A 25,597-nucleotide genomic window follows, 5' to 3' on the forward strand; every position below is an offset into this window, starting at 1 on the left:
TTAGGCCTAGATAAGACGTTTCGACAAAGTTTCTACTCTTATACACCGTGGAAAAAAAACAACAGGTTTAAGGAGAAGGCTTTGTAAGTGCATGTTATTAACTAATCATTATTTGATTTAACTTGAATGGTGCCCTTCGGGACGGCTCCTCCCCTCGCCTGTAGTTTGTGAAATACTCATTAGACCCATGGCATCTCATGGGTCCTAAGTGGAAGAATATTCTATTTCGGAGACCGTTTCCATGAGGAACTCTGCGCTTTAACACCACAGAAAGACTTCTTATTTTACTGCCTAACGCTTTAATGAGAAAGAAATTGAAGAATTTAAACAAAACATGATTATTAAATATTCGGATAAAAATCGTGATTGTCATCATTATCCTCTATAAGTAGCCTATGAATTAGCGCGTGCTTATTTCGCTTTTTTTTTTTTTTTTTTACTGCAACATCAGCGTAAATATAGTTATTTTTAATGAGGTGTTTTCTTTGAGGATGAGACACCCTGTTGTTTCAGGGATAGGGGTTCAAATTCCTCTCGGGACAGCAGGCGGAGTAAGAGAGGCTGTCCCTGAGATTAGCCTTCCATACCACGCCAAACTGTGCCTGCTGGGTGGAGCTACGGTATCTACCGGTGGAGTCGCTCCAAACTTGGCTCGCCACTTATACTTAACTTGAGCACGTTTGACTATTTACGAACGTGCATGACCGGCAGACCAAGTGCCCAGCGCCCAGCAATTGGTGAGAACACAAATTGCTCGAGCGCAACTACAGTTGCGTTTTTATAGAGAACCAAAGTCATCGCTCTCAGAAGATTCTATGGACATGTGGTGTTTTGCCACAACTGTAATCCATTTAAACAAAAGACTTGAACAGCACATTCGTCCAGCTCCTTGTCCCTAAACCTCAGCTCTTCTTCAACATGGACTAAAACTCTTGTCAATTCCAGCACTCTGAACACAGACACATGCATTTGATGCGCTATTTGCATACACTGATCCGTGAGGATTAACGTCAAGGGCGATGGACAATTTTTTTACTGAGGTAAGTTGCCTCTAAACTTTAGCTCGCAAAACAAAAAAGTAATAGCGTGCATTGTAACTGGTTAATCATTGGCAATTCGTTTTTGTGAATTGTAAAACATGTTCACTCACAAACTACCTTCAGTGTTAAACTATGCTCTACACAAAAAATTATAATATTTCAATACATTGACTACTGGCCATTGAGATGTGGGAAATGCAGCGGTGGTAATGCAGTTTGGAGTCGTTCCCAGTAGAACTGTGGCATTTCCGTACCTTTTTTCAAGTTTCCTCTGAGAAGAGGTCCCCTTATATTGCTAAAAATAGCTGCAAAGTATATAGGAAACCTACATAAGTGGGGGATGCTGCCTATGAACACGGAATTGGCTCACAATGGCAACGTGTTGATGTATAAACACCATACATGTATATAACTGCACTTACCAAGAAGACAATGTTGATTGAGGAGTGTAATAGATGTGCATTGTAATGACATTTTCTTTCACATTGTAACTTTTAGAATACAGTATGTTTTAATCTAAGTGTGTTCTGTATGTTAAGCAATACATTTTACCTGTGTTATTACTCCAATAACTGCTTTAGATGCATGTTTTTTTTCTTTAAATCAAAAATGTAAAAAATAGGATTGAAACGTATCTAAACTATGGTTTTCATCACATATTGCAAAGGAAATTATGCTGTCTGCAATTAATTGACAAGGTAAGAAGGAATGAACAAGGAACGTGTACTGTGTTGAAAGCAGACAGTTTTATCTGTGAAACCAGTATGACGTCCTCCTCCACTCCCTTCCAATGATGCAGGTGCTACACCTGAGAGAGAGTTGTTCCATGAGTCACACTCCAAGCCTGCCATCTCAGGCCCTGTCGGTTATCGCTTGACAGTTGGGGAAAGTTGGCTCTCTTTACACAGATGACGTGTTTTTGTGTGGGAGTGGTTAATGTTTTAAAGAGCGATTCCCCTCAGGTGTTACAGGTGTAATCGGTAGTGTTAGGTTGTTGGTGGCCATTCTAATGGCATGATAACAGCTATCCGTGGGGCTTGTGTTGCAGTGGGCTTTGAGAGAGAACACTACCAGGAGAAGGCTCACACAATAGTCTCAAATATCTGCCTGCCTGCCTTCATATCTCTCTGCTAATCTCCATTGAAACAAAGGCCCCAGTCTTAAAGGAAAGGACATTTAACAAGGAGCTAAACTTTCCTCACCAACAAAGGATGTGTGCCCAACAGTGTGAACACAAGAATTTCGATTAGATCATACTCACCTTGCAGGAGTTTTACATTTCAACACGGGTTCATTTTTCTATTTTTTGTTCTCTCCAGATAATTCCTGAATCATAAAATAGGATTACTGCACAACTAAAGGTGCATTTCTTTAGTTCTCAGTGGCTTATCAACCAGATCATTATTAGAAACAGGTGTGCTGTGCTGAGTTGTGGTTGGAATCAAAACCTACAGGACGGTCGAGTCCAGGAACAGGGTTCAGCAGCCCAGGCATAGACCACTTTGGTCTACTTCTGGTAGCCAACCACAGTATACTCCAGCCGGCTTGTCTTTGTTGACACAGCCAGAGTCAGACGGTTCATATCTGTCAGTGCTGTCGGTTGAACAGGCTTGTGTTTATTTGAACTAGCTGAGCTGGGGGGCGGGCTCTTCTCAAGGTAACGCAAGTCAAACCTGGCTCCACCTATCAGGAGCAAGGCTCCCTGGCTCCACCTATCAGGAGCCAGGCTACCTGGCATGTCACTAATCACATTTAGTTGCGTTACTCAGTCTGAAGTCTGCCTCTAAACTGCCTAGGGAGTATGGAGTTTCACTCTCTGGAACTGATCAGAGGTCAGTTTGGCTGGAGTGCCAAGCACCTTGCCTATCACCTTAAACCACGAGGATGTACAGATTTAAGTAGAATGCGGACGTTCCCCCCCAAAAACATTTTGCAGCAAGAAACGCTCATCCTGTGAAAGACTGCATTCTTGAACGCAGCTTTGTCAGTTGGGTTGTTTGCTGTTCCCACAGCCCCCAAACTGTCTGCATTTGTCATTAGTAGCATTGAACATAACAGCCCAATAATGACCATTCACAGAGATGCCACAACAAATGATGGTTTAACCCCACATCATATCCAAACGTGTTTTTAAATCACTCTCATGAAGCCGACTATAAAGCTATTTTGAGTTTAAGAGTTCCTCTCTTTCTCGCTTTTGGCTCGTTTTGAGTGAGAAACACGATACCTGTGAAACAGCTAGATGGAATTTCTAAACGTTGCAGGTTTGTCGTTTTGGGCTGTTCCATCCTTGTCCTCTACCATGCTGAGAGGGGAGAGGCTTATTCCTGGTACAAGCTTGCTCGATCTGCAGTTTCTTTATGCCACGACTTCTTGAATTCATTACAAAAGGCGTAATCGGTTCATAAAAGTTTGGAGTTTTTCCTTTTGTAACGGGTTGAAGGGATGGAGTGTGTGTGTGTGTGTGTGTGTGTGTGTGTGTGTGTGTGTGTGTGTGTGTGTGTGTGTGTGTGTGTGTGTGTGTGTGTGTGTGTGTGTGTGTGTGTGTGAGAGACAAAAGGGAAAGGAGAAAGTGTGTGTATGTGCATGAGTTTAAATGACAGCTCTTGGTGTTGGCCATGTACTTTAGGTGATTGAATGGACCCCAAAAAAACTCACTTTATGACGTGTGTATCAAATTTCCTCCTTCATTAAAGAGCGTGTAGCTTGTACCTAAACAAGAAAAAAAGAAAAAAATTCCAGACAGCTTGGCTTCTCATGAAAAATGACTGCTGGCTCATTTAAAACCTTTTTACACCACTCCTGAAATAACACCTACTCAAGGAGGTAGACATCTTGGATCTACGCCAGAACAGTCTGCAGTGTATCTGAAGCCAGTTTCTTTACACTGAACCCCACAGTATGAAGGGCACCAGAGCAACTATGGCTGTGAACAGAAATTAAACCAGACCCAATCCTTGCATTTCCTGTGAACTGATTGAACCGTGACTGTTTACATACCACAGGCCTCAGCGCTGACGTTTTCAGATACAGCGACATGTGCTTGACCTTTAGAAGCCTACGCATCCCAAACGACAACAACGGGCCTAAAAGTTCTTAAGTCTTTTATCTTTTTAATTTGTAGGGTAATCCCTGATTATGGAATCATGATGTAGGTGTCCTAGTCACCTAGATAAGGGCCCCATCACAGCTTTACTGTGCAGCATTGTGAACTGTGCTTTGAGTGGTTTGCCTGTGTGTAACCCGATTTAATCTGTTTAGGTTTGACCCTGAAAGGTCATCGTTAGGATTTAGGGACGTTAATATGACTCATGTTAGCAGCTTCTATCGAAATGGTGTTTCTGGTGCGCTCTGGGAATGACTGTGGAATACAAATAACTTTCCCTCTCTGTGAAGAAGAAAACCCTCTTTTGAAACCCCAAACTATAGGTTCCTGCCTGGCTGAACTTTAGAGAAACAGTTAGTTCGGTCTTGCTCTCATTTTCTCCTTCCTCCTTCTGTGGGGCTTTCTGAAAATTCTCTACTTCCTGCCGGATTGATGTTAACATTCCGCAGGGCTCTGAAACTTCTTAACCTTCTGACACTGTTGGACTCATATCCACATGTGCAACTATACTGTATAGATTGGGCCTCCAAGTACACTTCATTGGATTGGATGATATTTTTACAGGGGTGAATTCACATACTGGGCTTCCTTGAGCCTGTTTTGCATGTTACGGTCATTGTGAAACAATAGAGTACAATCATGCAGTGTCTTTTCTGTTTTCACTACAGAGGCTAATAATCAGTTATTTAAAGTCTTACTGATTACGTTTTTATTTGATTGTTGCAACACTTTTAAGAGTAAAACATTGGCCAAAGTGCCAGTGTGTTGCCAAAACACATCTTTCTATCTATACAGAACACCCGCAGTTTGACAGAAACATGAATCTAGTCGTACGTGATGTCATTTCCTGTTTTAAAACAAAATGTAGGCAATGAATCAAACTCATCAAAGGCAAGAGACGTTTAAGACCACCTGACACTAATACCTCAGAGTCCTGCTGTGCTTGAGGCCCACACAGTCTTAACTGGTCAATTAAAAACAGGCATAAAAGCGTCACCCTGTCAGATTTATGATCAGTGACATGGTGTCCCCTTAGCAGCAAAGACTTTTGAGCAGAACCATGTTTTAATCTTGGTGTTTTTCTTTTAACCTTGTCTTTATGCTTAGCGGAACAAGTTTTAGTCTTCTTGATGTATTGCGAGGTGTTAAAGGAGAAGTAATAAAACGGTGTCTGATTCGTAGTTGGAATTGAGCTCTCTGTTCTGGTGCCTTTCATACATGTAGCATGACGTTGGACCTTTTCCTTCTCTTGCTAATGGTGAGTGTGTTTCTGAAGGTAGATTTTTTTATAGGTTACTGATTTGTTAGCTTAATGATAAAGGTAATTTAACCTTTTTTATACCTGTACCAGGTGTGCTAAATCTGTCTTTCAATCGTACACACACACACACACACAAGACATACTAACACACACACACACAAGACATACTAACACACACACACACGACATACTGACACACACACAAATACTGGCAGAATAGCAATGCTCCACTCTCTCTCGCACCTGTAGAAGGATTGTAAGATAACACCTGGAGTAAAACACCTGTTTCCTTCCCTAAGAACAGCGTGTGAACACAGTCTATGCAGAACCCTGTCAGTGCTGCTGGATCCAGAACAGAGGTGTGTAACTGGACAACACTAAATCAAATCAAATCAAATCAAATTTATTTGTATAGCCCTTTTTACACGCAAGCATGTCACAGAGGGCTTCACATGCGCCCATAGAACTGCCCCTCAACCAACCTAAACCCTCAAGGAAGACAAGGAAAAACACCCAGAAAAACTCCCACCGGGAGAAAAAATGGAAGAAACCTTGGGAGGAGCAATTCAGAGAGGGATCCCCTCCTCCAGAGACGGTTGGTAAGAGAGAGGAGCAGAACACAAGCTAAACATAGGCATACAGTGTCAATGGGTTTTGAAACACCAAAATCCATTGTTCACTAGGAGGGACCACCCTCACTAAAAACGCATTTTCTATCCCCGCCCCCAAAACCTAAGAGGCAAAATCAATTTGACTTTAAACGTATGCAGATATCCGTTGAATAGGCCTCCATCACTGATTTGTTTTGCCGGATCCCCCAGTGAGAAACTGTGCAGACAGTCACTTCCTGATGAATGCACAAAAACACACACAGACACACACACGATGCACGGCCGCACAAAGACACAACACACATCTCGGTAGCAACAACAGAAGGGTCGACAACAAAAACAAGCCTCCATTTCCACTAATTATCTCCTCATCCTGTCGTCTCCCATTACTCTACAGAGAGAGTCACTCAGATAGGAATGATGAAGCAGTGCTTTTGAGAGAGGTGTTTAACCCAGGTCATCAGGACTTATGTTGGAGGATTGGGTTTAATGTAAGTACTTATCGTCTCTGTTGGCCTGGACCCATGTAGGAAGTAGTTGTCCATTGGATTAAACTGGCGGGTTAGGTGGCCTAACTGACAGGCTTTGAGACATAGGCCAAGTGACTTACAAGTGGCTAGTGTATCTCGGAACACTGTATTTTCACAGTGTGCTGAGGTAAAACAAACCCACAGTGACTGAGCGATGGGTCCGTCCTCAAAATAGAGATGGAATCTCTGTTCGCCTCTGTCACTTCCGTTGTCCTGCTTAGGGGCAACAGTCTGAGCATTCACTGTGACTTTTCTGTCTGGGCACTCATACACACACACACACAGTCTGACTGCTGACTGGTCTGTGTGCTTGATTTTCATAACCGTTTGAAACGATGATGTCACTCAAAGGAAGTCTGGCACAGAAAGAATGAGATGGAAAGCACTTCCTGACTGGTGAAACCCAGTCTCTGTAAACACAAAGTGGTCCCTCAAGCATACGAGAGAGAGGAAGAGAAGATTGTTGTTAGATTTGACATAGTCTACTTATTCCTGGTCTGATAACGTCGGTTTGAAACAAACGACGCCAATTAGTGCTCAGTCCCGTTTCCAGACTGTGTTTTAGCCAGGTGCGGGGAATAAAGATGGAAGAAACAACTGTTATTTTTGTCCGGTTGTTGGTCAAGGGAAATATGCAAACCGCAACTGTAATTCAAAACATAGAGTAGTAGTAACTTGAAAGACATTCTGCTTAAGTTTTTGCCATGAGAGCCTGAGTCACAGTATCACTGATTTTACTGAGTTTACAGAGCGTGTCGGTTCAGATGATCTACTCTTTAAAACACTGCCTGACCTTTGCCCTCCTTGAGGTTACTGTGCCACAGTATTTATTTTTTATAAAGGGACATTTACTAGTTGTGCTGTACTGCAGATAGAATGATGAGTCAGGACTGGTCTGGAAATAAACCGTTTGAGTTTTTTGTATTTGTGTATCAGCTGGGGTAAGTCCTTTAAAATTGCACTCATACCTCTACCCATAGCTCCATTCAGCAGCCAATATTCAAGTTCCTTGACACACTTCCAAAAAAGTCATCAGATGATCTTGAAAGCTGAGAGAAATGGACCAGATCCCAGTTTACCTTAACTCCTAAGTTAACCCTAACCCTTTTCTCATCATCACCTGCACACACACAGACAAAACAAATATCTTTATCTCTTCTACCTCTTCTCTTAAAGTCAGGGATAGTACACCAGAAATAAAATGTTGATCAGATGTTATCAGAGCAACAAAAGAAGTTGTTGAAAAAGTTACAACACCAAATGAACAGAGAGAATGTATGCAGCACTTAAGTAGGGAAAGAATATGGAGTTTGTCTCTCCTGGGGGTTTTTGGGGGATGAAAGTTTCATCCACAATCCAGTAATGGACTTATCTAAACCTTTGAGCACTTAGAAACCTATGAGTATGTTCATCCCATGGTGGACTATCCCTCCCTTTATTGTGTCCTCCCCAACCCCCCCGTTCAGTGTGAGCTCGCACTGTATAACAACCTTTGTAACAAGGGTGTCTGTTGTTTCAGTTCGAAGAAAGCCAGAGAGGGAAGCCAGTATTTACTCTGCTGCTCTCCTCCTCCATTCTCTCCCTCCTCCTCTCCACCCCTCCTCTCCTCCCTCCTCCTCTCCACCCCCCCCTTCCCTCCTCCTCCTCTCCACCCCTCCTCTCCTTCCTCCTCCTCCTCTCCACCCCTCCTCTCCACCCCTCCTCTCCCTCCTCTCCACCCCTCTTCTCCTCCCTCCTCCTTCTCTCCACCCCTCCTCCTCCTCTCCACCCCCCCCCCTTCCCTCCTCCTGTGTTTGCCCTCTGCTCCGGGTTGGCTAACTGCGGGCGTTCATGCTAGGGGACCACAGCTGGGCAGCACATGGTAACCCTGGCCCCAGCTGCCAGTCTGTAACATAGACACACACACACACACACTCGTACATGCTCACAGACAAACACCGTACATGCACACACACACACACACATACAGTACCAGTCTAAAGTTTGGACACAATTCAATGGGAAAATGTGTCCAAACTTTTGACTGGTACAGTACATGCACACACGCTTACAAATACTCAATTGTGAACACAAATATGCAGACACAGACATATCCACATTCATACCAATAAATACACACACACACACACACACACACTAATAGGCACACATACCCTCACTCGCGGGGAAAAAGTAGGTCAGGTAGATTTTGAGTGAGGGGCCACTATGTTGCTCAGTGATGGGAGTTTTGTCATCTCCTTCACAGGCTACAATGGTCTTTACTGGTGCGTCCAGACAATACTTTGTGCCGTCCAGTAGTTCACAGGACGACAAGCTACTGTAGTTCACAGGACGGCCATTAGAGACCAAGACCAGACTTTGTAGAGTCTTCGTGAAGTCTCACAAACCCCAGATGAAAACTCTGGCTGCTAGTTTTAAACTGGGATGGGGTTCAGCATTCTTTTTCACTCCAGGGTTTTGATATTCCACACAACTGGGGGGGGGGGGGGGGGGGGAGAGAGGGGGGGGAGGGAACATTTGTTTCTGTTCTGCTCAACAGAACGTTACAAGGAACCGTCATCCTCTTCTGTATGTAGAACAAGACTCTAGTTGCCTTTGCAATTCTCTCTGTATCAAGGGAGTCAGATGGCTGAGCGGTTAGGGAATCTAGCTATTAATCAGAAGGTTGCCGGTTCGATTCCAGGAACGCAAATTATATTGTGTCCTTGGGCAAGGCACTTCACCCTACTTGCCTCGGAGGGAATGTCCCCTGTCGCTCTGGATAAGAGCATCTGCTAAATGACTAAATGTATCTGGAAAATAACAGACCTGGCCTAAGTAGCTTTATAAACAGGGGCAGCACAGATAAATAGTTTACTGTAGAAACATGTTTAAAAAACTACTATAAGACTTAAAGGAACCATCAGACACTGCCTCAGCACTTATTAACCCATACAACCATATTCATTAATCATGTATCATTGTGGATGTTGATGGATAGCTCACACGAGATCTCCACTGTGTCAAAGCAGACATCTGATTCAGCAGTGGAAGCGTTGGGTATTGGTTAATACATGACTGGTCTGATGAATTATTGATCCGAATCTTAAAGACTAGGGTCAGTTCAGAGGCATACTGTACTGTTAATACGGATCACGATCAATTGTCTGTAAACTATAAGGAGGCTGTAGAGGTGAGCGCACAATAAGAGAAGACAGGCTCTCTGTTACTGCAGTCAAGCAAGAGTTATTTTGACCTTGGCACGTACACATATACACTTTATTCAAGATCCTGCTCACACGCACACAAACGACACGCACACACCTAACAATAACCCAGACAGTCACTCACCAGTCACTGTCTGTGAACACACCCACTGTCCAAACACGTGTAAACACACACACGCACACGCACACGTCAGGTCTAGTCACCCGGTGAAAGTGCACACCCTGGATGGACACACAATCCTACTCTGGTTTCTATGGAGACTACACGAAGTGGCTGCCAAGAAAAAAGAAAAAACCCTGACCAAAAGAAAACAACAAAAATACGTTGCATTCGTGTCTCTGTAGAGAAAACAAGAAACTTGCCCAGCAAGCACATCTGAGACTGCAGCCTGGGTTTGTGGCGTTCACTGTTGTTTTGTTCCCAAAACCACAAAACCAACTGACAACTGCTTCCTGGTTCCAAATAACTAATTGGGACGAGAGAGAAAAACCAAGATGGCCGCCTCTCCATGAAGTTCTGTTCTGAAGAGCATGGAGGCCATGTCTTGTGACATCAGTAAACAGAAATGCACGCAAGGGTTTTATCCTCACTTCAAAGCCATATTTGATAGGATTATTTTTCAAATCTCTCTCTAAACAAGTTGATCTTTTTCTCTCGTACAGGACGAACATGTTTATGTTTTAGTTGGGGGTGGTAACCATGGCTGAGAACTTGTTTGTTCCCTTTTGTTTCATGTGGTAGTCAGGAATTGTGAAGCCAGAAACTTCTCAACCTCCTCCCAATGGTCTTGAAGCCTCTTCTCCAGATCAAATGTCGACGTAGAACTGGCAGTTAGGAGTATCTGATAAGGTTGTGAAACAAATAAATCATCAAATCAAAAAGTTCCAATTCATTTTGGGGGGGTGTTCCTGCCATAGTCATGTGTTGATCTTACACAGCTGTGAAAAGCTGAGTCATGAATACCTTGTTCAGTGTGATGTTTTGCCATAGCAACAGCCAGAAATGTCTTCTCGAGTCAAAACCCTGTGCTCAAGCAGTGGGTCTGCAGGAGGATGTAACCGGCCCTGTTGTAAACAGGCCAGTGGCACCCTGCCTATCCCTGTCTCCGCACAGCAAGAAGGCCCAGTGATCATGGGATCAGCCCAGTGATCATGTGATTAGGTAGGCCGTCTCACCAGTGTGTGTGGAGTTTGCAAGTTCTCTCCATCCTCATGAGAGTTTCCTCCGCAAAGAACCCCCCCCCAAAAAAAGCATGCAGAACAGATCGCTCTCCTGCTCATGTCGTTGGCCAGGCGTGAGGTGAGCTCTTGGACTTGGCCCCCGGTCGATGTGGCTGATCACTGCTCCTGGCTTCCCTCGGGGGAAGGAGAACAGGATGGGAAAATGAAGAGAAAGAGTTTTAGCGGTGGACACTCGTGTGTGTGTGTGTGTGTGTGTGTGAGTTTGGACCCCTGAGTGGGGTTTTTAACGTTGAGTGTTGCTTGTGAGATTTTGCATTGTGCTTTCAAATGGAGCACTAACAACTTCCTTTCTAAAGGGGGGGGGGGGGCGCTGTTTCGTCCATTTCGGACACTTGAGCAAACAAGAGGAAAACATTGACATTCAACACGCTGGTTTGAAGTACCCATAGGACCACGACACATTGAAAGAAAAAGCCTTCTCATGCATTTTCTAAAGAAAGACTAAACATGACCTCGATAAATCACAGTCCAACTGTCAGAAGGGGAGGCCAAACACTTTGCGTGTGCCCTGTGCAGACCATTAGACGAGAGACCATTCTGATGGTGATGAAGACCTCGGTGCTTCAAGGTCTCTTTTCTCCCTGTCTTTCTTCATGTGTGTAGAGAACATGAGTGACTCATGAAATCACCATCCAAGGCATTGTGAAAGTCATCAGCAGTGTCAGCCATTCATTCCATACCGAGTTCTATTGGAACATTAGGGATTGAGATTGTGACTCATGGGGACTCATCCTCAAAGCTCCAAACTTAGGGAATTCCAGTCTTTCAACGTTCAGCTGATGATCTGGTGTTAAGAAATGTGTCCAGTGACACATTCGTTATTTGTCTCCTGCATAGGATACAATCATAAGAGACACTGTGTTTGTTCACTAGAGGGAACATGTTATCTAACTGTCAATAAACGTTAGAAAACCACAATTTTAGCGAACAAAAACAGGGGTCAGTAATTGTTAGAAGCCAAAGTACTTTGGTGTTTTGCAGAGCGATACTGTGTCCCCCTATGGGCAGGGAGTCAAGTCACAACACTTTCAAAACCAAGCCTACTGTCTGGGAGAGCTGTTCAAGCACGTTTGGACCCAAAATGAGTCTAAAGAAAGGGATTGCTGATTCAGCGTTTATAATCTGATAGTTGGAAGTAATTAAAAAGGGGCCAATCAAATAACTACAAGGAACCAATGATGCCTGGAAGGTGGGGGGGTGGCAAGATAGACGTACTCAAACACGTTTCAGCGTCCTTGAAACGTAGTCTGTCCTGGTACACACGTAATTTCTCTCTGACTGGCAGAAATCCACAGTACCTGTGGCATTCCACAACTGGTTTCACAGAGGGCCGATAATCGAAAGTGTCTACGAGGTGCACGTTGACACAAGGGTGAGCCGTTGCCATGGCGTCAGCAGCCGAGCATGCACGGTGTGATTCCAGAACTTGAGAAAGTAAACATTCTGGAAGGGTCATAATGAGGGAGAACAGTCATTCCAACTGGTGTTTGTACAAAGGAGCTGATGTTAATGCTAATGTTTTTACTTTCATAAATCACATTGGGAACCATTCACTGGAACTGTGAAAACTGTGTTTTATGAGAAAAATATGTAATATAAGCTTTGGAAGCCAGGTTTTTTCCAGTAAAAATACTGAGCATGTTTCATACATCAATAATAAAACTGTATGCACAGTTACAATGTACAACCCCCTTGTTTAGTGCAAACATCCATAATCTCACAAAGAAAGCCTTTAACAACAGTCACAAACACCCGTTTCAGCTTTCAGAGTAGAAGCAGATGAGCATTTGCGTTTTCTCCCGCAGTCGCCCTCATAAAGGAGCGAATGTTTGTGTTCCCCGTTTGCACTTTCCCCATCCAACTATCAGATGTTAGAGCTCACAAGAAAAAAATCACAAGGAAACACCCTGCAGCTGCACACAACTCAAGCTCCACCACCTCCACACACCCTCCATCTCCACCACCTCAGCACCAATCCCACTGCAAGTAGCCCTGCCACACTGCTCTGCCGGGAAGAGGTGGGTGGTCTTTGGTCCTGTGTCTGTATCCAGCCAAAGGGACACACACATGACTTCAACACCTTTAGGGACGGCTGTGTCCAAAAGGGCGTGAGCTGTTTGGAATGATCTCCAGATCAGAACAACAGAGTTAGCTCATCGGCATCTGCTTCCTGTGTTGTTGGTGGGCGGGGAGCAGAGTAGCTTCCAGCTAGCTAGCTACCACACCACCCCTTCATCCCTCCTCCTCGCCCTCTCTGAAACCGGAGCGCGGTGAGTGACGTGACCTTTGCCCTCCCAAACCTTGACTGTGTTAATAATTCTAACTTGGCATGTGTTTCATCTGTGGATGAACTTAGTACACAGTTCCAAAACATCTGGTACTCAAGGAAGGTTTGCTACAAAACTGTCATTTTAAACCAAGTCAAAATGTTCGTTTTTCAGGGATCCAGATTATCTTTATTGTTCCTCTAGGGGAAACTTGTTTTGCAGCCAGGGTTCACATAAGAACGGAATACAAAGGACGACATCAACGACAACATCAACACAATACAAATCTCAGGACAAGAGCCGGATAATAGATCCGATTTGTGATCAGGTGGTTCCACAGCTTAAACAGGGACGGTCCTGTTCAAACTGCAGGTCCTCACCTTCTAGTTCTCTACAGCCGTGCTGTTTGAGGGACGTACAGCTCCAAAATAAACAGGGTTCCTGCGAAACGTTTCAAAGTTAAGTCCCGCGTCTACATATACTCCGACCACAAGACTTCTGAGCAGACAAATGTAGCTCGTATTGAAGTCATCAGTTTTTAAATAAGGTACCGGATAAGTTTGTCAATGCCAAGAACCCTGTGAACCTTAGTGGAACAGTCCTAAGGTACTCTTCCACGTGTAACATGGTCTAAAGTTATAATTGCAGAACTCTGCATGTGCTAGACACCAAATATCGAGTTTAGAACATATAACTTCAGCAGCTGCTTTTGCCTAAAGAGACAAAAAAAAAAATACAGCAGAAGATCAAGGATCAAAAGCTTTGTGCTTTGTTCTAACAGTGTTTCGCCAGTGATGCACACGACAATTAAAAAGGGATTGACGCTTAGTTATGTAAAAAAAAATATATATATATTTATATATTGGGAGTGGTCAGGGGCTGTAAGGCTTCGTGTAAATCAGGTAACAGTAGTTCCTGTATTGCCAGAAACTGGTTACTAATCTTCCTCACAAGCCTTGGGTTCCCTGAGAACTGAACAGGAGATTGCCGGAGCAGGTTCTTCATGGTTCAGTGATCTGCTGTCTGTTTTGATTTGAATCTGCCATAACCTTCGCTTCACCTCATCTACAATCTCAAGTCTCTCCCTCTCTCACCTCGAAAAAAGACACCTTCGCTCTGACTGGAACCTCCCCCCACCATGAACACTTTGGTGAATGTGTAGGCATGAATCTTGCTGGTTAAACCAGTGCATTCAACTAAATAGATTTGTTATTCCTGCATTGCATGAACATGGCTCTTCAGGGTATGCATGTTTGTGTGTGTGTATGCCTACATCCAAATCTAATATTGAATCACCTTCATCCTTTCCTCCAAAATACTCCTACACCACCGATACTCTCTACAACCTTGCCTGTACTGTCAGAAACACATTCACCCATCACAAAACCTTTAACCACCAACTTCCTGAGTCCCACAATGCACTGCCCGACTTGTCCCCACAATGCCAGGCTTGTCAAGGAATGGCATAAAAGCCTCTTTACAGGCAGAAATACAAATATGATATTTTCTGTAGTATGAGAGCTCAAATGTGCCAATTGCCACATGGCTTTAATTTTTTGTGTTGGCTGAGAGGTATGACTCAAGTAACAGAAGTTCTAAAATGCTGATACACACATGGTTTGAGTTAAAACAGGGTTATGTTCAAACTTCTGAAATACTGGAGTTTTGTGCTTCAACAACAAGCCTGAGGAACATAATTAGGATGTGATCGCCTCTTGTTTGGCTTCGCCTGTGGTCTGTTACCACATCAAGGCATCAAAATAAGATTTCTCTTTGGTCAAATCACACTTTTTGAGTAATTGACGAGGGTAAACATTTAATGATTTATGGTTTTTCCACGTTTGTCTTATTTGTAGCTCTGCTTTTGCTTCAAACCAGAACAAGTATGTTTTTTGTTCCTTTTCCTGTTGTAGGTTACACCTCTGCTGTGATTGGACACTCTCTAGACCAAGACTCACAGATGTTCAGAAACATAACATATCCCTCAATATCAAAGGTCTTAATGGTTGACTAGTAAATGCTGACGTAGCATTCTCGATTTTCCTATGCGATACTTGGCTCACGTCACCGCACTCCCTCGTTCTCTCTCGTTCTCTCTCGTTCTCTCTCGTTCTCTCTCGTTCTCTCTCGTTCTCTCTCGGTCTCCCTCGCACTCCCTCGCACTCCCTCGCACTCCCTCGCTCTCCCTCGCTCTCCCTCGCTCTCCCTCGCTCTCCCTCGCTCTCCCTCGCTCTCCGTTCATATTTCAAACAGCGATAAGAGGGGGAAAAGCACCCAAATTCTCAAGACTGAGCAGAAACACGTTCTCACAGATGTAAAAATAACCCGAAGCCCTTACTTGTTTGGCCCTGGGTGGTTAAGTGGTATCTAACATCTTATTAGGGGGCATTAGGGACTGGAAACTCCACAAGAGCAAGCGGGCATGATGCTGCAGTTGCTATGGCAGATGGTTAATATTTATTATTATGAGTGAGGGTTGTACTTGTGAGAATGCATGAGCTTGGCTAGAGGATGACTTTTGTAAGCTGTGTATCGTCCCAGACCCTGGAGCCAACAGGCCCTGGAGGCAAGGCTAGGTGTGTGTGTGAATGTGGGGAGAAAGGCAGGTGTGGGTGTAGGTAGAACATAGGTGGAGTTTTTCTCTTTCAGTAGGGTGGGGTTAAGGTGGGGTTAGGGTTAGGACAGTCTGGACTTACAGTAAATAGTCTTGACGTTGCTTGACAAGTAGAAGAATTCAATCTTTTTTTAAGCTTGTCTCGTTTTCTCAGCTTTAGAACAGAAATGCTTTAGGATAGGATTGGGTTTTAGAGGAGGTGGAAGCGAAAAGACCCTATTCTGAAATACCAAATTCATGAAAGAAAATGCCAACTAGATTTCTTCATGTGGACATCATGATGCTGACTGTATTATTAGTTTGTCTGTCTGTTTCCAGTGCATCTGGTTAGTGTAACGCAGCAACGGGTTCCTGTGGCAGGGGTAGGTGGACTAAAGTCTTTTAAAACTAGTCATTAGCTATTTTTATGTTCCACTGGTTCTTGGTGTACCTCCATCTCCACTCACCACATAATAAGAGTGACTGTGAGAGTGTGTGGGGGGATGGGGGGGTCACAGCTGTGGTAGTTCTTGTATGGTTGTGTATCTATCACACATCTGTGTGTGTGTGTGCGTGTGTCTGTGTGTGTATGCGGGCACGTTTTCCCACACATCCCACAGTCAACATACAGAGCGATAAGTTCCCATAAGCTTCAATCCCTGCCCTAGTGTGTCCAATCATTCAAGTCCAAACAACCTTTGTGTGTCATCTCCAGCTTATTGGTGCTCAACGCAGACAGTGCGAGTGGATTGGGTTGTGTCACATAGCTGGCAAAAGGTTCAAGGTCAATTTGCACCAGTATGCAGACATCGTTTAGGCTGGCTTTAGCAGCCTGTTTTCGCTCCAGGCTTTTTGTCTGTCCTGTGTTCCCATCAGACTGCCAGAAGACAATTTCTGTAAACGGACTGTACCCCAAAGGCACAAATTCCTTTGTTATTCGAAAAGTAAGCATGAAATTTGCCCTGAAACAGCTTGAGGTTTAGGGAACAGGGACGGAACAGGGACGGGTGTAAATCTTTTCCTCAGAGTTTGTGAGCTCTTGTAATTTTTACCCTTCAGGGCTGATTTACGGTGCTCTGAACCTCGCACTGTCCTCGCCTCCTTCTACGGAAAGAGCCTCCAGACAAATTAGTAATCTGTTTTTGGGGGGGAAAAACGTAAGGAAAAAAGTCACAAACTGGAGTCATTGGAAATATCTATAATTTGGGTATTGTAAGTAACAAGACAGGGCTTCAAAGTTTTTTTAACTAGGCTGATACTTCAGTTGTTTGTGCATTCTCACTCGCTATTGGCTGTAGTTATCACATTCAAATACAAAGTCAAGTGGCAATCATTTCTAACGAAACCTTATGTTGAACTGTTTACTTTTAAACGCTGTTGTAAAAAAAAAAAAAACGCTTCCCTTTAAATGTTAATTATTAATCCCCTGAATCGGTGGAGCTGGTCTTATCTTTAGGACCAATAAAAGGGCTCTCCATTACCTTTAATGAATTTCAGGGGGAAATAAAACATGATGATGAAGACAGAAAGAATGTTAAGATAAATTATACAATGATAGGTAGCAGGAAAAACAATTTCAGAATCCATCCGAATTTAAAGCGCCCGCGCATTTAAAAAAGCAGACGATATTGCGGAGAAGTAATCGCTGAGTTTGGTGTGGACGTAAATATAGTTCTCGTTATAGATCTCGCTATCGTCCTTGGTATGGACAGACCTTAACTCATTACTGGGAGTATTCTGTCTGACGTTTCTGCTCAGACAGAAGGGCCTGTCATTGCAGTCAGACAATCGTCCTCCATCTACAGGAAATGCTTCCAGACAAATACTTTCGTCTTTTTTTTTTTCGTCCCTTGACAACATGCAAAAAGTAGACTTCTTCCGTGTAAAATACCAGTTTGCTGCTAGACTGTGGTTTAGAGGGGAGTAGGTCTTCTGACAGCATGCTTTGAGTGAGAGGACATGATTAGGATGTGTATCTTGTACAAACAAGCAGAAGATGATCTGTTCCACACGGCTGACCACGAGGAACGTGTTTTCTGGCCGTGAGGCGAACCTTTGACCACATTTGTACACATAGAGATGGGAGAGGGGGTATACAGTGCCCTCCAAAAGTATTGGAACAGTGAGGCAAATTCCTTTATTTTTGCTGTAGACTGAAAACATTTGGGCTTGACATCAAATAATGAACGTGAGACCAGAGATCAACGTTTCAGCTTTTATTTCCAGGTATTTACATCAGGATCTGATGCACAACTAAGAAAATATCACATTTTGTTTGAATCCACCCATTTGTCATGTGAGCAAAAGTATTGGAACAGATATACTTAAAACATATTTAAGTGAATAAGACTTAATATTTAGTTGCAAATCCTTTGCTTTCAATAACTGCAGCAAGTCTGTGACCCATTGACGTCACCAAACTTTTACATTCTTCCTTTTTGATGCTTTCCCAGGCTTTCACTGCAGCCTCTTTCAGTTGTTGTTTGTTTTGTGGGGTTCCTCCCTTCAGTCTCCTCTTAAGCAGGTAAAATGCATGCTCTATAGGGTTTAAGTCTGGAGATTGACTTGGCCAGTCTAATACCTCCCATTTCTTGCCCCTGATGAACTCCTTTGTTGTTTTGGCAGTGTGTTTTGGGTCGTTATCTTGCTGCATGATGAAGGCTCTGCCAATCAGTTTGGTTGCATCTTTCCTTAAATTGGCAGACAAAATGTTTCTGTAGACTTCCGAGGTCATTTTGCTGCTGCCATCATGTGTTACATCCTCAATGAAGATTAATGAGCCCGTCCCAGAAGAAGCCATGCAAGTCCAAGCCATGACATTACCTTCACCGTGTTTCACAGATGAGCTTGTGTGTTTGGGATCATGAGCAGTTCCTTTCTTTCTCCAAACTTTAGCCTTTCCATCACTTTGGTAAAAGTTAATCTTTGTCTCATCAGTCCATAAAACTTTGTCCCAGAATTTTTGAGGTTCATCTCTGTACTTTTTGGCAATTTCCAGCCTGGCCTTCCTATTCTTCTTGCTAATGAGTGGTTTGCATCTTCTGGTGTAGCCCTTGTACTTTTGTTCATGAAGTCTTCTGCGAACAGTAGATAGTGATACCTTCACTCCTGCCATCTGGAGGTTGTTGCTGATCTCACTAACAGTTGTTTTAGGGTCTTTCTTTACAGCTCTCACAATGTTTCTGTCATCAACTGCTGATGTTTTCCTTGGTCTACCTGTTCGACGTCTGTTACTTAGTACACCAGTAGTTTTCTTCTTCTTCAGGACATTCCAAATGGTTGTACTGGCTATGGCCAATGTTTCTGCAATGGCTCTGATTGATTTTCCATCTTCTCTAAGACTCACAATTGCTTGTTTTTCACCCAAAGACAGCGCTCTGGTTTTCATGTTGTTTTCACCTCTGAATACAGTCTGCATAGACAAAACCTATCTTACCCAATCTGAACCTGAGTGTAGACATTCAGTGGTATTTATTGATTGAATAATGTATGTAATAGGACACACCTGGGCAACAAAACACACCTGTCAGTCACATGTTCCAATACTTTTGCTCACGTGACAAATGGGTGGGTTCGAACAAAAAGGTGATATTTTCTAATTTGTGCATCAGATCCTGATGTAAATACCTGGAAATAAAAGCTGAAACGTTGATCTCTAGTTTCACATTCATCGTTTGATGTCAAGCCCAAATGTTTTCAGTCTACAGCAAAAATAAAGGAATTGGCCTCACTGTTCCAATACTTTTGGAGGGCACTGTATGTATCAGTTGAAATAGGATTGAATCGCCAGTTGGGCTCATATCATGCAGAGAATATTAAACAGAATATTTTTGGAAGCTGACTTGCCAAAGTTTTATTGAGAAGTTCATTCTGAAAAAGAGACAGAGTCTCTTTTCAGAGTCTCGACAACTGAACTTCTGAGTTTTGAAATGGTGAACAATTTGTCTTGATGAAAGACTTTAGACTCTAAAGTCTAAAGTTTAGAGTATCAAGTCGGCTACAGTAAAAAACGGTTCTCTGAGCTGCCATGACATTGCGGTGCTTGTAACAGAGTCTTGCTCAGCACTAGTTGTATATTAAATGTTTATTTGAAGACAGTGCCCACACACACACACACGTCACATCACTTAAGACACATAGTAGAGAATCAAACCCGGCCAACCGGATGACTACTGTTTCACACATTCTCACACACACACACACACATTCTCACACACACACACACACACATTCTCACACACACACACACACACATTCTCACACACACACACACACACACATTCTCACACACACACATTCTCACACACATTCTCACACACACACACAAGCTCACACACTACCAGCTGTGTCGACCAGCTATTCTGCTTAGCGCACCAACACAGACCAATAGCACCAGTTGTTTCTGCTCACTGTGTTACCCAGGACACAGACTTTCCCATTAACTGCCATTCATTTAGACGGGAGGGGACGGCCACCGTGGCACACAATACTCTGGTTGTTGCTGGGGAGGAAGTGGCATACTCTGCCCAGGACAGCTGCTCAGATCCAGACAAGGCGATGGAATCACAGCCCGCCTCCCGCCTCGCCCCGCCTGCCCCTCGCATCCCACCACCAGCCATCCCCTGAAGAAGCATCAGCAAGACGTTGTGTGTTTCTGTATGTGGGTGGTTTTTGTGTGTGTGTGTGTGTGTGTGTGTGTGTGTTGGGGATTGAGCCTGCAATTCCAGGGGAAGGGTCAGTGGCTTGGTTTTGGCTGGCTGACATGAGGACTGTGTTCTCAGAGCGGGGGGTGGGGGAGGCGGTTGTGTTGATGTTGTGGTTTCTTACTGGGAGAGAAGTCAGGCTGGTAACAGGTCACGATTGAAATGGTACTCCAGGGAAGTACTCGCACGTGGCTGGACAGCAGGGCTAAAGCTGTGTACAGTACGTGGGTGACACGCTACAGGCCGGAAGCTGCTTGCGTGCGGCTGTACGGCATCACCGTGCACCTAAGGACATAAGACTTGGCTTAAAGACGACTTCAATTGACATTACGCTCCAAACTGTTCCTTTCCCAGACTGGATAACCCTTTACTTCTGCGCATTAGCTGTCTGTTTAGCATGCTGTGGGGATGCGGTTGGATTGGAAAAATGTAGGAAAGAGTTGTTCCATTCTGCGAGGGTGGTTTACCCAGACCTTTGTGAGACACTGAGAGGCGCTGATATAGGATCTGGAATATAAGCCTCCACTGGTGCAACAGCTGGTCCTGGATTCTGCAGGACAAGGCTCTCAGTTAGTCTTCTCTCTCTCGATCCCTCTCTCTCTTTTTCTTGTTCCCTCCCTTTCCCCTCTCTCCCTCCCTCTGCCTCCATCTCTCTCTCTCTCTCTCTCTCTCTCTCTCTCTCTCTCTCTCTCTCTCCCTCTCCCTCCCTCTGCCTCCATCTCTTTCTCTCTCTCCCTCTCCCCCTTTCCCTCCCTCTGTTCCACCTCCCTCTACTAGAATACAACTCAGCTGTGTACTGATCATGTTTAATGGCTTCCTCTCCTGGTCTCCCTCCCTGTAAAACTACCGCTTCACGTAGGGATCGTCCTGTTGTCTCCCATCGGGTGCCGTGAGTGAGGCGAGGGGTGGGGGTGGGGGAGGAGGAGGAGGTAGAGGAAAGGAGGCGATTCGGAGCTGTGGCGTGGAGCCAAAGTTTGAGAAAGGGGCTGGTGGCTCGGTGGGCCGTGGGATGAAGGGGTGAGGAGGGATTAAGGAGGGAGAGACAATGAGACAGTGTGCCACCATGGGATGTGTCCTCTCTCTCTCTCCCCAGAGTGCAGGGGGGGGGGGGGGGGCTGTCGGCACACGCCCATCACAAAGAAAGGAGAGGGAGGACAAGAGCTAATGTGCTTTAATGGTAGCCTGCAAATGTTGTCGTTTGGACATGACTGACTTTCAAAGAGTGTTCTGGGGCCCCCGGCTCCCAGTAAGGGGGGGTGGGAGGAGTGGGGGAGGGGCAAATGGCAACCCCACCCCCCACCCCACCCTAAGACAGGCGTCAAATTATTCTGACTAGGCTTTGCACATCAGGAATGCCCATATGGTCTTGGCTGCCCAGCAGCACTCGCAAATCTTTTGTTTCATCACAATAGAACATGTCCCTTTGTGATAAAACATTTATGAACATCATGGTTTTGTGTGACCATGACATCACAATACTTTTTTTTTTTTCTTCCTGACATTCTGACTTTGAGTTTCACTCTTTTGTGATGTCACAAAAACCATAGCTCCTTTATGACATTTCCAACTCAGTCCTTATTGAATAAAACATGACATTTCCAATCTATTTAGCTACCGTTTATTATTTACACAAATATACCTTAAAGATAACATCTGGTAATTGAATGAAGCTGTCAGCATAACATTACTGAATTTTTACAAATATATATATTTTTTTCCTGGGGCCATCTAAACAGAAGTGACATTCACACGAAAGCAGTTTCTCTGAATGAAACGAGTAAAGGAAACGCTCAGGATTCTCAGGTCAAAAGATGAGTTCCTTTATGAGTTTCCTCTGCGAGTCAGATTGATCTCTCCCCAGGTGATCCCACGTTCTTTTGAACGTGTGTGTTTTCTCTCTTCAGCGGGAGACTGCCCTGGGTTTAGAACAACACACAGTTCTCCATTGATGTACTGCTGACAAGGCAGACCTGCTTTTTAGGTGGTGTGTGTGTGTGTGTGTAAGCAAGTACGTATGTGTGTAAAAAGAGAGCCTTACCTTGCGGTGTCTGTGAGTGCATGCACGCGCGTCCCTCAGTGTAAACTCTCTCTCTTAAGGACTCCCTTTACTTCGGTGCCTGTTTCATAAAAATCTAAGCTGAGTTGCTCATAATGTGGCAAAGAGTTCAAAGATCCAATATGTGCTCGGTTCAGAGGAGCCCCCCCCCTCCCCCCCTCCCCCTCCTTACCTTAGCCAGTCCAGCCTTCAAACAGTCAGTATGTTTTCTCCATTAGCATTAGCCTGTCACGCTAATGAATGCACGCACATATGGCTTTGCATTTAAGCGGCCTCACAAGAGGCCCTCTGGGTTATATGGATTTGCAGCTTTTCATAGAGGAAAAAAAAAGAGGGGGGGGGGGGGGGGGGCGGGGTAGTTCACAATTGCCATCCAGAAGCTACTCTCTTCAATGGCTGTTGAGATTAGCTGGTCAAGAATGAGGACCTGAGCCAAAAAATCGAGATGAGAACGCCACGCGCTGAAAGATATTGTGTGATTCTGACTTCCTGGCTGATAGCAGTTATGTGAGATAAGTGGACCTCCAGTAGGTTGGACTGAGGGCAGTGGACAACTTTGGCTTAAGTACTGTGGCGTAGATAGATTAGTACTCCTTGCTGGTAGCATGCATACTTCTGGCCTGAGGAGAACGTTCTTAAAACTAAATTAAGCGTTATTATTATGAAATATATATATTGTGAAAATGATCGACATTGATCAATAGCCTAGTAAGTAAGTAAGTAAGTAAGACTTCATTTATATAGCACTTTTCATACAAGAATTGCAGCTCAAAGTGCTTAGTAAAAAATAATAATTCTACAAACATTTTTGGTTATCTCGCCCAACCCTTACGTAACCCAACTTTGCTTAGCCTGAGCAAACGTCCAGCTGCAGCCAATGGGAAAGTTACAGCAACTTTACAACACTAAAACGTTCAGGTCAAGTGGTAGGATGAAGGGTTTTTCTGAAGAGAAGTTCCGTCTCAATTGTCTACGGACACTAAAGAACCACAATAAACATCCAGGTTTACTAGCCCCTTGAGTTTGCTAAGCTAAAGCACGTCCACAGGTAGCAAATCCTTGTAACCCAACGCCGCTATACGTTTCAATGGACAGCTGTGACCCTATTGGCAGTGGAGAGGTCAACACCATGGCGACACCATGGCAACTGCATGGAGTTTAATGCAGCTGCATGTCAAAAGCTATTCTTCATCAACGGTTGTCATAGCAATGGAGTTTTAGGACAATGGGCATTGGCATGTGAGTGGTTCAAGAGTTCAGGGGAACCAAACTGTCAACAAGCAATAACCTTTTCAGACTTTACTGTACATAAATAAGTATAATCTTACACTAGCTGCTTCTCATGTGATGAGGAGAGCAGAAAAGACTGGGTGTACGCGACAGTCTTTCACAGTCTGTTTCACAGTTTGTTTTCGCCATTAGTATGTGTTTTAACCATTGAGTTGTACTACACCAAATATTCAATTTGGCAGCTCTAATCATAGATAACGCGATGGTGTCGACGAGTTCCATAATCAAATGTACATATTTTTCTCCTCACGGCATGTTGAGTAAAGGTGTGTCTGTTTGCAGGGCGCCCGTGTCTGGCTGCGGGAGGATGAGCTCTACCTTCCCAGCACTGTGTCCTCCTGCGCTGGAGGGGTGGTGGTGTTTGCCACCGACTACGGACAGGTAAGACTCTTCTTACATTTTACATTTAGTCATTTAGCAGACGCTCTTATCCAGAGCGACTTACAGGAAGTACAGGGACATTCCCCCCGAGGCAAGTAGGGTGAAGTGCCTTGCCCAAGGACACAACATCATTCGGCTGGGCCGGGAATCAAACCGGCAACCTTCTGATTAATAGCCCTATTCCCTAACCACTCAGCCATCTGACCCCCAGATAAGTACGGTCTTTAAATATGGTGTAAACAGTCAACACATGCCTCTTCTCAAACAGTACTCAGAGTAAATAACGAACACAGCAAAACCTCAAAACAGAGAATGTTCTCTTCCCCATTTTGGTTGTCAGAATCACGTTAGGTGTAATTTGTGATAAAAAATACTGACTTCACTCGGATAGTTTAAGATCTTTGTCCAGTGTCCCTTGGAGTCCATCGCTCTTTGTCAAGCCAGATTTTCACACTTCTCTTTTTACTGACTAAGTGTTTGGTGTTACCTTATGAAGAGGTGTAATCCTGAACCCAGCTGGTCCTACATCTTTAACGCTCTTTAGGGTCGTCACCAACACCTCTGTGTTTTGTAGTGTGCTTTTGGTAGCAGGGGACTTTTACACTTTCCTGTTTTCGTCCATAAAATAAACACCTTTAAAAAAAAACTAAATAAAATAAAACTAACACCTTTTGGTGTTTTGTTTTTTGGGGAAAGTTGTTGAGCCTGACTGGTTAGAATTTTTTTTTTGTATAACTTTTTTTAGTTCCTAACTAATCTTAAATTAGAAATTAGTCTCTAATCTCAAATTGAAGAAACACATTTCTATATATCATATAGATATAAGCATATAGATATAAAGCCCAGCTTGTGAACACTGTAAGCATATGAGGGATTATAATGTTTGTCTTGAGCGAGTCATTGTCCAGGAGATTTGCTAACACTCAGGCACTGCAGATTAGGGTTAATGCTTAATTCTTATCTTATGTCAGAAACTACCTTTGACCTGCCGGATGCAACATTAGCTATTCTCTGCTAGCACTGGTAGAACACTTTCTCAGGCGAAGGATTGAATTCGAATTGCGGTTTGCGTTTCTTTGTTAGGTGGGATTTGAGTTCAGACAAGGGTAGAATTATTGACCAGTTTTAAAGGAGATTCTCCAAGATTTTCTTTTCGGATTCCTGTTAAAGTTTCATTCACGCACATAGTAAAATAAACGGTTTTACCTTTAGGGGACATGATTCATTTGGACGGTCAGGTCACCTCTTTCAGAAGTGGAGTCTGGCTTTAATTCAGACTCTGATACAAACTCCATAATAGGGTATCACTGG

The 25,597-nt window shown here is 43.9% G+C and overlaps 1 protein-coding gene across 1 annotated transcript in view; it reads left to right on the forward strand.

The window, feature by feature from the left end:
* The first annotated feature begins 591 nt into the window (after positions 1-591).
* The window catches only part of myo10 (myosin X), an 81,349-nt gene continuing 56,343 nt past the window's right edge, over positions 592-25,597 (forward strand). The window contains 2 exon segments of the mRNA XM_047026764.1: positions 592-1,040; positions 24,188-24,286. Coding sequence (XP_046882720.1) covers positions 1,020-1,040; positions 24,188-24,286 — 120 coding nt within the window. The 5' untranslated portion in view covers positions 592-1,019.

Source organism: Hypomesus transpacificus, chromosome 10 (assembly GCF_021917145.1).
Source record: "Hypomesus transpacificus isolate Combined female chromosome 10, fHypTra1, whole genome shotgun sequence".
Classification (NCBI taxonomy): domain Eukaryota; kingdom Metazoa; phylum Chordata; class Actinopteri; order Osmeriformes; family Osmeridae; genus Hypomesus; species Hypomesus transpacificus.